Source organism: Acromyrmex echinatior, chromosome 1 (assembly GCF_024713525.1).
Source record: "Acromyrmex echinatior isolate Ae372 chromosome 1, ASM2471352v2, whole genome shotgun sequence".
NCBI classification, from domain to species: Eukaryota; Metazoa; Arthropoda; class Insecta; order Hymenoptera; family Formicidae; genus Acromyrmex; species Acromyrmex echinatior.
Genome location: NC_141852.1, coordinates 5,064,764 through 5,080,943, shown reverse-complemented (window position 1 = coordinate 5,080,943; position 16,180 = coordinate 5,064,764). Strand labels below are relative to the sequence as shown.

Below are 16,180 nucleotides of genomic sequence, written 5' to 3'. Positions count from 1 at the left end.
CGCTTAAATTGGTTACGGAATGAAAACTTGTTGCAGCATTATCAGCATTCAGTTCTATAAAAATTGTAACACTTTTTAAAAACATTAAGAATTTTTCTAACATTAAGAAAAAAATTGAACATATTTTCTTAGAATTTATCATATATATAAATTCTGAAATATTTTAAGGTTTCTATTATTTTTATAGCTATAAAATTTCTGATGAGATCTTAAAAATTTGAAAAATTAAAATTTAATTTTTTCAAAAATTATAGAAAATGTGGCGTCTTAAAATTCTTAAAATATATTTCAAAATTTATATACATATATAAAGAATTTATTTGTAAAAAATATGAACTATCTCAATATTTTGAAGAACACTTCAATTTATATAAAGAAATCTGAGAAATTTTTTAAAAAGAAAATTATTTAAAAAAATACTATATAAACAATTCTAAGAAAAAGGTTTATTAGAATGACCTAAAAAGAAAAATTTAATTAAGGATTAATTGCATAATTAAAAATTTGAATAAAATTATGTTAATTATTAAAGTTATACATTGATTTAATCTGAATGTAAAAGTAAAATGTAAATATTTTCAATTATAAAATATTTTACTTAACAGCGCATAATAAAGTGTATCGAGAATTTCACGATTTAATCGGTTTTTGTAAATCTTGATGGCGATTTTGTCCACTCATTAACATTTTTTTTTCGCCATTAAATTTACTATATGTATATTACTATATGTGTACGTTAACCAAAAAGTTTAAGTCTGTTTTACAATGTGCTTTTTGTTCCCTATTTCTTGCTTTTTACTATTATTTACATCTTGTTTTTTTGCTTTTTATCCGGTTTTTTGTTTTATATCGCCTGAGATAAAAGTTAACGAATTTCGAAAGAAATAAGAAATATGGAGTAAGAAATACAATTGTCGATAAAATTATTGCAAAGGAGAAAAAAAAACAAAAGATAAAAAAACAAAAATAAGAAACAAAGAGTACATTGTAGAATAGGCTTTAATTGAAATCACTTCGAAAGATAATCGCTGCTCGATTGATACATTTTTTATTTTTAAAAGACGAATTTTCTTAAATTATAGAATTAAAAAAAGATTAGAAATTTTTTAAAATCTTCGCAGCATGAAATTTTGTTAGAATTTCATATCTTTGCTAATTTTTGTTTAAATTACAATCAAAATCACTGAAGTAGTAACTTATTCTAGTAATTTATTGCGATGAAATATCAGGTCTGTTTACACTTATTGCACTCAAGAGTGCATTCCAAAATTCAACTCTGTCAATTCAACTCCGAGCTCCGATCGTCTGCACGTGGTCATTTCGAACGTTATTGTTGTAAAAATATTGCGATAGTTTTATAGTAAAGTTATATTATTGAAATATGAAGTTTCGCAGTAAGTATATTGAATATATCATAAAAGAATTCGAAGCTTTACGTACTTTATGAGGAAGATTAAAATAAGTTACATGTGTTAGGTTATGTGCATTAGAATGGTTCAATCTATTCATATCTTTATAGTTAATAGTAATTAATAACAAAGGCATTATCATATATTTGTTATTATCTTATTATTACATTAATCTAGTTCTTATTATTACATTATTATTATTATCTTATTACATTAATGTAGTTCTTCTAAAAATAATTTTCTCATTTTATTGTGATATAGATAAGCAAAGTAAGCGTATGCCGGCTCGGAAGAGGTATAAGATCGAGAAAAAAGTTCGTGAACACAACCGAAAAATGAGGAAAGAAGCTAAGAAAAATTCTAAAAGTCAGTGTTCTAATTTATCAAATATCGAGATATACCTTTGTATTTAAAATAGTCAGTTTGATAAGTTCAATTTTATACAGGAAAACCCAAGGTAGTGGAAATACCGAATCAGTGTCCATTCAAAGAGGATATATTAAAAGAAGTAGAGGCAATGAAGAAGCAACGGGAGGAGGAAAAACAGAAGCAGAAGGAAGCGGCACGTGAAAGAAAACGCGAGCAACTCGCCAAGGATGGTCTCCAGGGATTAGTTAAACAGGCTGAGAATAAACAGTTGGCACATAAATCAATGGAAATAGATTCTGCTCAAGATCAAATAAAAAGAGGCATTGCTAAAGAAGAAAATTCACTTAAAGCTTATTATAAGGAGTTCAAAAAGGTTCTGGATGCAGCCGACGTTATTCTTGAAGTTGTTGATGCCCGTGATCCATTGGGAACACGATGCAAAGAGGCAAGTTTTGTGAAGTTTTTGTCCCAAATATAAATGTATATTAATTTATTGATATATCTGACATCAAATAAAGGGAAAATAAGCTAAAACGATGAGCAAAAAAGTTTTATCTTAATAATCTATATTTTATTTCATATTTAATGTGTAGAACATTTCAACTAAATTCTCTTCAACCATAATATTAATACATATGAATTACTTTCACTTCATTACACAATTCTTTAAAAATATGTCAGTAAACTTAAAATTCATATAAAAATTAACGACACAGTTTATTTATTATTTGCAGTATTATTTTAATCACACACAGTTTGTAACGAAAAAATAGAATTAGTAATGTTACACTATCATATTTTCAAAGAATGTATGGGATGAAAGTGATTCATATGTATTAATATTATTATTGCGGCTGAAGATGACTTAGTAAGGTTGAAACGTCTGGTATATTAAATATGAAATAAGGTATAGATTAATTAAAGCAAGATTTTTGATTTGTTCAGATCATTGTTTTGACCTTTTTTGTCTATTTGTTGTTAGTTACAATACGAACTCGGTCATTACTTTGTTGTTATTAAAATCTGAATACAGGTAGAAGAAGTAGTCCGAGCTGCAGGAAATAAAAGACTGGTATTGGTTTTAAACAAGGCTGATTTGATTCCCAGAGATAATTTAGATCAATGGTTAAAGTATTTGAGGGCTACTTTACCTGCCGTGGCATTTAAGTCGTCCACACAAAACCAAGCGAATCGATTAGGTAGAAGAAAATTAGGAAAGAAAACGGAATCCATGATACAGAGCAACACTTGCTTTGGAGCGGAATTGCTCCTGTCGCTACTCGGAAATTATTGTAGAAATAGTAATAATGTAAAAACAAGCATTAGAGTGGGTGTTGTTGGTTTGCCAAATGTAGGAAAATCTAGCGTTATTAATTCTTTGAAACGCAATAAAGCGTGCAACGTAGGAAATATACCAGGTAATTAATTAAATACTTATAGCCAATTCTTATATCAACTATACTCTTCACTATACTCAAACCATATCATTTGTTTTAGCGATTACATTTTCGAGTTTGTTAATTTTTTTTTAATAAAAAAATTGTTTTATAGTAATTTATAATTAATGAAACATTTATACAATTAAGTTAATTAATTAATATTTGTATACTTATTAATCAAATTTATGATTTTTTTTTTAAATTTCAGGAATAACGAAAACGATGCAAATTGTTCAATTAGATTCTAAAATAAAATTGTTAGATTCTCCTGGTATAGTATTCGCTAGTTCGGATGAAAATTCCGATGATACATCTGTAGCTCTAAAAAATGCAGTAAGAATTCAGGCATTGAAAGATCCTTTTAAGCCAGCGACTGCAATTTTGAAAAGAGTCTCGCGACAACAGATAATGGAGTTGTACGATATGAAAGATTTTTCAACGCCAGACGAATTTTTTGCCATGAAAGCAGTACATATGGGAAAATATAAGAAAGGTGGAATACCTGATGCGACTGCTGCTGCGCGCGGCATTATCGAAGATTGGAATTCTGGAAAAATCAGGTTTGTTGTATTATACCATTCCAAATCTTTATACAGTGATAATTTCTAATATTTAAAATATTTTTGTTAGATATTATACAGTTCCACCTGAACAGCCGGTATGTCACATATCTGCCGAGATAGTCAATCAAGTAGCTAAAGAATTTGATATTGAAAGTTTTGCTGCGGAAGAAAGAATGATGCTTGATAATTTCACGACACATTCTACAAATAATCCTACCACAGATCCTGTCTTGATCAATAGTACAGGTCCTGTCTCGACGGCAATGGAGATAGAAATACAAAAGGAAGCGGTAAGATATAATATAAGTATTAGAAACGTATGTATCAAATATGGATGATACATTGGATATTTTCGAAATTTGTATGCACTATAAAAATTATTTTGTAATATTTGGCCGATATGTTATTACAGGAATACAAAGTGCAGAAGAAATTGAAAAAGAAATTGCAAGATACGAAGAAGAATAAGTCTACTGAAAGAAAAAAGAAACCAGATCCACTTTTCGAAATTGAAGGCAATCAAAAATTAAATAAACTCAAGAAACTTCAATTCAAGAAGGAAAAAAAAGAACGATTGAGAAGAGGTATTATAGAAAAATAAGAAAAAAGATTAAATATAATATTTAATTTTTTTTAATGCGTTGCTTCTCCATTTTCAGAAAAAGCTACTACCAAGCTAGCGGGACAGCTTGAAGAATTTAAATTTACTTCCGATGATTATGACTTCAATACGGACTTTACAAATACGTAGGTTATTATCATACATATAGTACATGTATCTATGGTTATTAATATTTTTTGTATACATATGTATATATATATACATATGTATATGTATGATGTTTGCATTACATGTATACTGTATAACAATGTGTTGTGAAAATATATCAATTCTAACTAGGATTTTCTTTTTACGCAACCAACACCCATGTTAACTCTTATATTATAGAATAAAAAGAGCCATCTATCTTATATGTCACATGATTTAAAAAAAAATTTCATTTTTTCATCTATGTGCAGTAACTATATATAAAATCTAAAAGTATTTTTTTCATTTCATTAAAGCAGAAAAACAATTAGAAATTAAATTGATATCGGGCATAACCCGATTGGTACAGAGCACCCAATCGTTGCAATTTCGATTGATTAACAGAATGCGACAAGTTGCCAATTCAGTAAGAATAATCGGAAAAAACAAAGAAACCGGAAGTATGAAAGCAAGCGAGGAATTAGTCAATCAGAATTTACGTTTACGCATTATTTTGACCATCAATGATCCGGAAGTAGTGTAATGTCACGAAAGTGATAAGGTGAAATTATGTAATGAATTACAAATAGAATAAAGATTTATTCTCTTTTCTATAAACAATGAAAGCATGAGTTTATTTTTTTTTTACATCCCGAGTTCCAGCGATATCCAAAGCTCGGTGTTGGAATCGTTGCATAATAGTTGGTAAATTTTATTCTTCCACGGATCATTCTGAATAAATACAACTTTTATCTGTTTCGCTTGAAAAGTTTTTAATGAAAACTGGAATTTCCGAACGTGAAAAACGTATCAATAGAAATATCAATCAGTTCTCAGTAGTTACTGTTCCTAGAATTAATTACTCGCATGAATTTGACTGGAATATTATTTTAATTTTAGAAAAGGAATCACATTATAATAAAATATTAATTTTGGAGGCGATTTATATATAAAAAGATGATTCTGAATCTAAAATAAAATCATTCCAATCCAATTTGTGTTAGTAATTTAATTTATGTAGCGAAAATACAGAAAGTGAATCAGAGAGTTTTTTAAAATCTACTATATGTTCGTTATTCTACTTTTGAGTTTTCTTTTCGTTTGTCCTACACCTTTTTATAAAAGAATAGTCATCTCAGAAATGATATTCATGAAAAAAAAAAAATTAGAATAAATAAGTAAAACGGTGCAGAGCAGGGCTATAGGATATATATCTTCCTATGGCTGAGTTGTTCCACCTTTCCACCTTTCGATAAACTTCAGCTCTATCTTACTCTCTTACCCGTTACTCTTGCCCGTTTCCATCTCTTCGTCTTTTTCTAGTTCTAAAGATTAGACAAAGACGAAGAGTAAGTTGAACCGAGATTAAAATTAATCTACATTGGTAGAAATAGGCGTTACTCTCTTATGTTCTAATTCTTACTCTTTTATTTATTTAATAAATAAATTACTTATAGTGTATCTAAAGATGGAACAATCGCATCTAAATCAAATATTTTTGCTCTCAGTACCAATGATACCCACTCCTAAGCCCGTATTCAGAACGCGTTTTTATCTTTGAAATTCTATAATATGCGTAACGTAAAGTATAGTATGTTAGCGCGCTAACATCATATAAGCGCTTTTGAATACCGGCCTCCGGGAAAAGTTTTTTTTTTCCTTTTCAATAATTTCATATAAATTTTAATATGGAAAGAAATTTACAAAAAATGTAATCATTTAGTAAAATAAAATCGTTATCCGTACTTCTGGTTTCGCTTATAATATATTTGTAATAATTATTATTTGATTGGTTTAAGACAACAAAATTATTTGTAAAAAAAAAATCATCCTGAAATATTAATTTCTAAAGCAGATAAGGATAATGTCACTGTTGCTCAAAATAAACTAGATTACATATCTAAGATGGAATTGATACTTTCAGATAAAAATACATATGAATTGATAACTAAAGATCCTACAAAAAAACTTACGTGTGATTTACGTAACATGCTTAGTAGGTGGAAAGGAAAAGAGTTAATAGATGACTTGACGTATCGGAGGTTGCGTACGACTGATGGGATCATTCCTAGAGCATATGGTTTAACGAAGATACATAAACAAAACTATCCTCTGAGAATCATTGTTTCATTTTTAAATAGCCCATTATATAATCTATCATTGTTTCTGCATAACATCATTACAGATTTTATACCAGAGACTCCTAGTTTTATAAAAAATAGCTTTGACTTAATTAATAAACTTAAGAATGTTAAACTGGACCCAGATTCTATGTTAGTTTCCTTGGATGTGATATCTCTATTTACTAATATACTATAGATTTGGCATCTGATAGTGTGTTTGTAAGGTGGGATGCTATATCCAAGAAGACTAAAATTCCTTTGGACGAATTTTTGATTGCCTTTCGGATGGTTTTAAATTCTACGATTTTTTTTTTAATAAAAAAATATACAAGCAAATATTTGGGATTCCCATGGGTTCACCCTTGTCACCTGTTGTTGCAAATATAGTTATGCAGGACTTTGAAAAAATGGCTATCGGAATGCTGCCTTGTCGACTGCTATTTTATTATCGATACGTTGATGATATTATCTTAGCTGCTCCGTCTGAGAGTATTTGTGATATTTTGGATATTTTTAATTCGTTGCACATTAGATTGCAGTTCACCATGGAGATTGGCCTTGATGGAAAAATAAGTTTTTTAGATACGATGTTGATTATTGAAGAATGGAATCTAATTTTTGATATATATCGTAAAGCAACTTTTTCCGATAGATTTCTTAATTTCCATTCACATTATCCACTTCGTCATAAAAGAGGTGTAATTTATGGAGTTGCGGATAAGATTTTTTGTTTGTGTCATCTGAAATTCCAACAAAATAATTTGATTGACGCTATTAAGATTTTTTTACAGAATGGGTATCCGTTACGTTTTATTTTTTCGACTATTCATAATAGAATTAAATATCACATTAATAAGATTAATAATTTGAATAAGAATAAGAATGACACTGAGAGATTTTTTACGATTCCATATGTTAATACGATATCCGAAAGATTTATACCTATTGTTAATATGTTTAATTGTAAATTGGCTTTTACTATTCCTAACACATTAAGAAGTTTCATAAAGAGAGGAAAGGATGATTTAGAACACGTTCAGAATCAAAATGTGGTCTACAGAATATCTTACGAGGATTGTGATGTCAGTTATGTTGGCCAAACTAAAAGACAATTAAAGACCAGATTGCATGAACATGTTTTTGATATCAATATAAGTTCAAAATCTCCATCAGTGATTTCCAATCATCGTATTGAGGAAAATCATAACTTTAAATGGATATATTAGATATATTAGATATATTAGGTGTAGAGCCTTCATATAATAAAAGAGATAACATTCAAAGCCAATAAATATTGATATCTGAAATGGTCCACATTTAAAAACAGAAGCATGGGATAAATAAACAAAATGACATGGAGTCTTTGCCGGAATTGTATTCTAACATTATACATTCTCTTTCTCCTTCCTAACATCTTCTCTTATCTTTCCCCCTATTTTTCCGTTTTTCGTTCTCGATAATTTTTCTGCTTGACATTTCGTTATTTGACATCGTGTAAGTCAGATGCTTGTTACCTTTGCGAATTTGAATAACTTATAAAATAAAAAGACTATTATATATTGTGCCACGAAATGGACTACAGTCTACATTTTTTTCTCGTTGTGTAATATTGGATTCTTAACAGATTTACTAAGGTACATTATCATATTACTAATTTTTATGTAATTAATATTAATTTTTTTTGTTCACGATTACTTTTCCAGAATTTTCTTATGACTTTGTTAATTCTTGATAAAAATGATTCGCAGCGTATTACACAGAAAGAAAAATTTTATATTAAGGAATTGTAAGAATATTGTAAGACCATGTACGGATTTTTAATTTAAAACGATGTTTATATTATTGTAAGATGGCATTGAAAATGATTCGATTGTTGAACCGTTTGTTTACTTTAATTGTTTATTTATATAAATTAAAATTTTTTTATACGTTATTGGCTCTTTGCCCTTCTTTTATACTATCTTTTGTTATAAGTACAGAGCCTTTTTAATACTTTTAATTTTGTAATAATCGTCGTTAATAATATAGATATATTAAATACCCTAAAATTAATTCGTTGAATAACTAACTCTATAAAAAAATAACTAATATATTAATTATAACTAAAGTTTGAAAATTTAGTATTATGTAACGATTTATTACATTATCATTTGTAATAACGTTAAAACTTCTGTTAAATAATGTATTTTAAAAATATCACCAAATTTTTCATTAGATCAAAAATTCAATCTATCTACAATTTTAATTAATTAACGAGCGTTAATCGGCATAATTTAATCATATAGACAATTTATTTAATATAATTGTATTTTTTATTATTGTATTATTTTATCTGACTTAATTAAGATTTATATTCAAGCATCAATGCTATCATTTTTGTCAATTGCAATTACCAATGAGAATATAAGCCTTTATGCTGGATGTATTTACGAAATGAAAACAATTATAATTTATAAATGGACGTTTCAATTCTACATAATTTTATCTGGTCATCATCAGTATTCTTATCTAATATAAATCAATTTACATCAAATCATTATCTAATTTAAGTTATTGATATGAATTTCTCTATAATTAAAATATTCGCATTTTAATTGTAATTTTTTTCATAGCAAACGTTACATTCGTTATATTCAAGCATTTACATTTTATTGACAATATTTATTTATCGTCTTTATCACTTCGTTTGTTTTGATTGACCTCATCAACATTCTCTTTAAATGTAATTTAGTATTTGTGAGAACTTTAATAAAGAAAGCTATTTCATAGCGATATACTTCTTTTTTTGTAAAAAATCGATATTTGGCAGATTGATCCGGAGATCGCACACACATCTCTAAAATATACTGAAAATATTTATTGATTATGTAACTTATGTTGAAACATTACTTTTTGAACATGAAAAGTGCAATAAATTATTGATATTTTGCAACTTCATATCAGACTGAAGTTAAAAAAAAATTTTTTTTCAAGGAAGTAGTTTTTATTTTTTTTTTTAAATAGTTTTCGAATGATATCAGTATTTCTGTCACTTTTTGCTTAATGTCTTTGTTTTAATTGTTTTGTTTTGATTGTTTTAATTTATATTGCCAAAGTAATATAAAAGTTATATATTTTTATATTAAATTTTGTTATATCAACCGAATAATCATTATTTCATTATTGGTGTACGTAAATTATCTCTAGTTTTTCATACTCGATTTCTATTATGTATTTTATAACGTTATCAGTTTTTTATGTTCTTATCAATATCTCTACTTAATTAAATCTAAGAATCTTATCATCCGGATTTATGTACGGAGTCCTAAGTACTGCTCGCCACATCAGAAACCAACAGCAAAAAGAGATGCTAGATTCGAAGAATTTTTAATGAAAAACTTAATGAACGAAAACGAATATTTTCCTAGTAATTAAATACAAGACATTTAAATTATGAGTAAAAAATTTTCTTAATATGATCCGATAGAATCCAAATGACATATACAAAAATTACATGATACACTTAATACTGTAACCTGGAAAAAAATCTTACAAATCTTTTGATCACATCAATATAAGTTTGAATGTTTAGATGTTAAAATATAGAAAAAGTGCATTTTCTTTAAAATGTTCTTTAAATTTTCAACGTCGTTGTTTGAAAGTAGAATAATTGCAATGAATAAATATAATACATACGAATTATTTCGAAAATAGTTTGCTTCAGTTATTGAATTTGATTATTGGAATTGTATGTATTTTATTAGCGTGGTTAAGTAAACTTATGATATTATTATAAAATGAGTAGTATTACGTATACATATGTGCCCAACATATAAATAATGTTAATGTACACAAGAGAAGTGGAACGAGGATTGCACATGCACTGTGATAATGACTAAATAAGTGCTCTAGCACTGTATGTATCAAGTATTTGTCATATGATTGATGCGAGTTAACTATTACATGAGAAATGTACATAGACTATTATTATAATACGACTATACATTGTTATAAAAGTAAACTGAGTTACTGTACTTATAATATATTTACAATTAGTTTTTTTTAAAAGGTAAAGTTATGCTTTCCGTTCCTGTTTATTGTTATGGTTTAGTTTTTATTACTTACATTTATTATTTACATTGTTATGGTTCAGTTCTATTATTCATTTACATTTAAATTAGTTTATTTCATTTTTCTCTTCTCTACAAACAATTACAATTTTATAACATTGTAGTTATCACACGAAGATTATCTTTTGAAAATCTACACAATTTTAAATTTAGATAAACAAATTTAATTTAGATAAAACGAATGTAGAAAAAAGTCATATATGCAAACAAAATAGATAGCAAAGAAACGATAACACACATATATATATATATATATATACGATAACATATATTATTACGACAGTACTGCATCTGTTATTCGTGAAGTAGTACAGTGAGCACACCCTACTAAATAAAATCACATCACACAGTTGCATGATGAAATCATGTAAATCATATAATGGATTGTTCCAAATTAGTGATTTTTTAAAAGTAAATTATACGTAATTTGAAAAGTCACATGATGATATGTTCTTTTTTCTTTTATTTCTATCTTCAATTCTTTAAAATTCGGTAACTATAAAATCACATGATTAATAAAATTATTTCTAATACTTCATGTGATTTTTCAAATTGCGTCGTTTAAAAAAATTACGTACTGACTTGCAACAATTTGTTTCACGATTTATATGTTTTAATTACATGATTTCATTATGTAATGTTGTGACATAATTTTTTTCAGTAGGGCATTGTTGCAGTTGATAATAAAGCCAATTCATTCAATCGACTGTAGCCATCTAGTGAGCAACGGACAGAGGTCAGCGCATTATTAATGTTAAAGATCAACCGTTTCTGCAACGTTTGAACAAAGTGCAGTGCTTAGAATTGTACACATAGAAAATAAGCATCGGAATCATCAGAGAAGATTTATAGAAGGAAATAGATAAAATGTTGCGCGTTAAACCGTTGGGTCAGCCACCTAAGGTTTGGCAAGTGATAGAAAAGAAGAATAAGGACGGGAAGCTAATGAAATTCACGATTCAGGAGATTCCCGAGGATCGGTACGAGGACGCGATTCAACACATGTGCACATACTTTTTAGTCGATGAACCAACTTGTAAATGTTTCAGTAAGTTTTATCAATTATCAATTGAAAATAATAATAATTATAAAATGTTCTCATTTACTATTTGTAAATTTAATTGTAAGATAAAAGAAGCTACACTGTTGTAATCAGATATGTAACCACGAGCTTCTTTTACATGTAAATGAAACTCATAGTTATGGACGAAATTAAAAGTAATAAATGATTTAACTGAAAATTAAGTTACAGCAATTATTTAAATGTAATAAACATGTACATTAAATTTATGAAATTTTAATGTACTTTTAATAAAATTTTATGAAAAGTACATTAAATTTCATAAATTTTCATGAAAAATACATTAAATTTTATGTATTTGTACACAAATATACTTTTTAGTTATAAATACATTAAATTTAATGTAATGTCATTATGTAATGAAATTAAGTTCAAATTGTGTAACTTAAAATTTAATGAAATTTAAGAACATTTCTAACAATGTATAATTAGAATAAGTCAAAATTTCTCTCTCTCTCTCTCTCTCTCTCTCTCTCTCTCTTCCTCCTCTTTCTCAGATTGTTTTTATTTTTAGAATGATTCCTAATGGAAAAAAATTATTATTTTTTATACAATTACTCATTATACCTGTTTTTCACTTCTTACTCTATATTATTTGTAGATGCAAAAAATGACCCTCTATTTATACAAGATATAACTTCGCTATGGCGTCCATTATTCGCAGAAGACATATCTGTAGCTGCATTCATCGACAATCCCAATGGTGGCAAACCCATAATCGCCGGTATGAATATTTTGGGCATCGAGGTTAAAAACAAAAAAAAGAAATTGCCCGATTATCAGGTTAGCTACATTAAACTTTGTTAGTAAATTTGATTACTGTATTCGAATTCACACATTCTATTGTGCGAGTTCTATTACAAGAACTTATAAATGCATACAGAGTGTTTCCAAACATTTATGATAAATATAAGGATACTGGATTAAATCATCAATTGAATAATTTTTGTTAAGTAATCTGTATCTCCTAGACTCTGTCGAATATGTGCCTTGATTTTTTCTTACGGGACGTATGCCAATAGTTTAGTGTACGTGCAGATGTGCATTCTTATTGGCATTCAAAATGAGCTCATCAATGGAATATGTCATGTGATTCGCAATAATTCTAGTAGGATTTACCTGAGTACGTTAATAAATGCCTCATAGATGTAATGTAATACTTGTATAACAAGCAAGTTATTATTTTAAATATTTGTACTAAAATAAACAAAATAAAAAATCAAGAAATATATAATTTTTAAAATTCTATTCTAATTCCTTTAGAAATCAGACAGTGTTCAAGACTAAAAACTGACACCTAACATCTTAAAAATACATTGTTGAACACAGATTACTTAACAAAAGTTATGATTTATCAGCATATAAATATTTATTCATCATATAATGATCGTTAAATGTTTTAATTTCTTATTCGTATTTTTATTTTTATTTCTTTTCGCTTTTTGTCGTAACATTGTTTAAAGGAGCTTTTTTCTTATCTATACATTAAGTATTAATTATCTGATTGATAATATATAATAAAATTGTTTCAGTTTAAATCAGAGAAATTGAAAATTATACATGAACTTATATCTCTAACGAATATGGTATTCGAACGTTACGAAGTTGACAAGTATATAACTGCTGCTGGACTTAGCGTCAACCCCGATTATCGAGGATACGGATTAGGCAAGGAAATACTAAAAGTCAGGTATAACTTACTAAGATATTAGTTCGCATATGAAGAAAAGATTAAGTTATTGATTCTTCGCAATTTTACACACATGCCACAGTTCACATGGTACAAAAAAATTTTTTAAAAATTGCATAAATCTCTTTTAGAATAAAGTAGAATTTCAATTTTTTCTAATAAATCTTGCATTCAAAATCTTACATCTAAATCATTTGTAATACTTGATTTCCATTAATTTAATATCTATCATATTAATCAGATTTTATAACTTACAAAAAAATTTCTATCTAGAGATTTAATCGGATCTACGTATGGGGTGCCAGCAACAGCCACTGCGTTCACATCGATAATTTCGCAGAAGTCAGCAACGGGTGCGGGATTCGAAGAATTCTTCACAAAAAATTTCGCTGATGTAGTGGACAAGGACGGAAAAGAATGTTATCCTAATATTAATTCCAAAGCATACAAAATCATGGGTAAACTATTCATATAGTTCAATAGACGAGCGATATTTATAAATAAAGAGATGCATAAATTAAAACTTAATTTGTAAATTGGAATAAATTTATGCAAATTACGTAAAATTTATCTAATTCAAACTGGCCAAAAATATTCTTCAATGTTACCGCAAGGCACGCTGAAACGAATAAAGAAATTGCTTTATTATCAGCGCATTAATATCGGCTTCCTGTCATAATGCAGACAAATTTAATTTCTGTTCCGATAAACATGCATCCGCGGTATTCAGATATGTTTATCTATTTATAATAGATAACATTTTATATATTTTCTCTACATATAAGGCGAAATGTGGATGATTGTATGTAACTCGTCGATAAAATTTTATCGAATATCATGTATCATCCTCTAATAAAATATTTAATTATTGGTTGAAGTACTTTTTTCAAGTATGATGCGATGAGTAATGTGATATTTATTATAACTTATTGTTTTCCGTCGATTCGACCTTTGTCAATTTAAACGTTTGTTAGATTTATTCGTCATTCCAAATGGCTTAAACGGAGTTCAATTAAATTTATACATAATATGTATTAAAAAGTTATTAATTGTGAATATTAATATTGTCCAAAGTTTCATGACAGGATTTGGCGATCGTGTGATTACACTATAGTTTTGGCAAACTGTAAGTGATTCTATCTTGATCGTTCGCGAAATCTAGTATGGAATTACGAATATTACTGATGAAGATTCCAAAGAGAATCGAAATGTCAAAAAAAAAAATCAATGATTTATCAAGATTTTAAATAAAGAAGACATCAAATGGAGTAACAAATTTATTTGTTAAAATTTTATTTTTCGCACCTCCGCTCACGCTGATTCTTATTAGCTCAGACTAACTTTCTTTTTCAGATAGCCAGATGATGATCTGGTGCAATGGCAGTGCCTAACCATTTAATTGATGTTATACAAGATATCATTTTAAAAACTTTAATGGTCTAGCTAGATCTTAATGCTTGTATGTGTCTTATGTAAAGTTATATACTGTACTAAACTACCGCAGTAATATCACGAGTTAAATTGACTAGCAATTTAACAATCAATTTAACTCGTGATATTACTGCGGTAGTTTAGTAGCGTTAGCGTTTCAAGAAAAATCATTTCGACGTGCGTTTCTAGGGACTACATACGTAGTATAGAAATTCACATAAGAATCATATAAGCATTAAGATCCAGCTAGTCCGTTTAAGGCTTTGATTTCTATAATTGTGTTATCACATATACGGTCTTTTAATATATTTTATTGTATATCACATTACAGTTTGATTGGTTTCATAAACCGACGTTCTCGGGTAGAACCGGTTCCAGTATCTTTGGTGCCCTATGCAAGATTTTTAAAAGTGGAATCTTTATTATCTCTCATTCATATATATATTATAATAATATATCAATATATACTAATAACAAAATTTCGAATATAATTAATATTGATATAAAATATCAATATATGTATTTATTTGCAAAGCATGACGGTGTTTGTATTATAAATTATGTATACTAAACAATTTTTCTTGAATAGAATAAATTGTTCTGTATTTTAATTCTGAATAATTAAACATAAATTGCAAAATTTACAAAACAAATATAATATATCTTACATATCTTATACGCACATATGTAAATGCAAATTGAAAGATACAATTTCGCGTGAGGGCAAGATCTCGCTTTCGAACAAAAATAATTGAAAGCTCACCGAACTACGAACAGTAAAAAGTTATCCTCACGTTTCTCGCTGCGCGTATGTCTATTGTCCAAGTTCTTACGATTTCACTGTTTGTTTTCTTTTGTTGCATCATGCATATGTTAATGTTTTGAAAAAATTAAAATTAAAATTTTACACATGCACATACCTTGATAGGAATGAATTGAATATTGTTTACAAATCTTACATTTGTTTACCATACTTTTTGATAATGTATACTCCAATAGGAAGAGAATTCTTTAAGAAGAATCGTTTCACTTAAATGCAATCGTTGAGGAATTATCATGACGAAAGGTATTTAAAATCTAGCGTTTCATTTACGTATGTTGTTTAATTCGTTGAAAATGACTGGAAATCAATTGAAATGTTTGAAAATGTGAAATTATTGTTTATACCCTAACAACACATGACATCCTGTGTATCATCCTATTTTTCTACTGATTATA

At 27.7% G+C, this 16,180-nt stretch overlaps 2 protein-coding genes across 3 annotated transcripts; both read left to right on the top strand.

Moving 5' to 3' along the window:
* The first annotated feature begins 1,236 nt into the window (after positions 1-1,236).
* On the top strand, positions 1,237-4,681 carry Ns1 (Nucleostemin 1). Its single transcript, XM_011058389.2, has 8 exons — positions 1,237-1,394; positions 1,671-1,775; positions 1,856-2,223; positions 2,812-3,196; positions 3,426-3,777; positions 3,848-4,070; positions 4,193-4,364; positions 4,440-4,681. The coding sequence occupies exons 1-8, from the start codon at positions 1,382-1,384 to the stop codon at positions 4,529-4,531; spliced, it is 1,710 nt and encodes a 569-aa protein (XP_011056691.2). The 5' UTR covers positions 1,237-1,381; the 3' UTR covers positions 4,532-4,681.
* A 3,455-nt stretch (positions 4,682-8,136) lies between these two features.
* LOC105147411 (uncharacterized) lies at positions 8,137-14,807 on the top strand. 2 transcript variants are annotated; one of them, XM_011058397.2, is made up of 5 exons: positions 8,137-8,285; positions 11,422-11,808; positions 12,443-12,624; positions 13,374-13,531; positions 13,805-14,807. In XM_011058397.2, exons 2-5 carry the CDS (start codon positions 11,628-11,630, stop codon positions 14,004-14,006), a joined length of 723 nt encoding a protein of 240 aa, XP_011056699.1. In that variant the 5' UTR covers positions 8,137-8,285; positions 11,422-11,627; the 3' UTR covers positions 14,007-14,807. The 2 variants fall into 2 exon arrangements, with proteins under 2 accessions (XP_011056699.1, XP_011056701.1); XM_011058399.2 differs by lacking the exon at positions 8,137-8,285 and adding an exon at positions 11,157-11,171.
* Positions 14,808-16,180: the final 1,373 nt, after the last annotated feature.

What these genes read in the sequence shown, in the direction of transcription:
- Ns1 (XM_011058389.2), top strand. An exon ending in CAACGTAGGAAATATACCAG is followed by an intron (nt 3,197 to 3,425) that starts GTAATTAATTAA and finishes TTTAAATTTCAG; the next exon opens with GAATAACGAAAACGATGCAA. An exon ending in AAAAGAACGATTGAGAAGAG is followed by an intron (nt 4,365 to 4,439) that starts GTATTATAGAAA and finishes CTCCATTTTCAG; the next exon opens with AAAAAGCTACTACCAAGCTA.
- LOC105147411 (XM_011058397.2), top strand. Translation starts at nt 11,628, where the DNA reads ATGTTGCGCGTTAAACCGTTGGGTCAGCCACCTAAGGTTTGGCAAGTG. An exon ending in ACCAACTTGTAAATGTTTCA is followed by an intron (nt 11,809 to 12,442) that starts GTAAGTTTTATC and finishes TATTATTTGTAG; the next exon opens with ATGCAAAAAATGACCCTCTA. An exon ending in AAGGAAATACTAAAAGTCAG is followed by an intron (nt 13,532 to 13,804) that starts GTATAACTTACT and finishes ATTTCTATCTAG; the next exon opens with AGATTTAATCGGATCTACGT.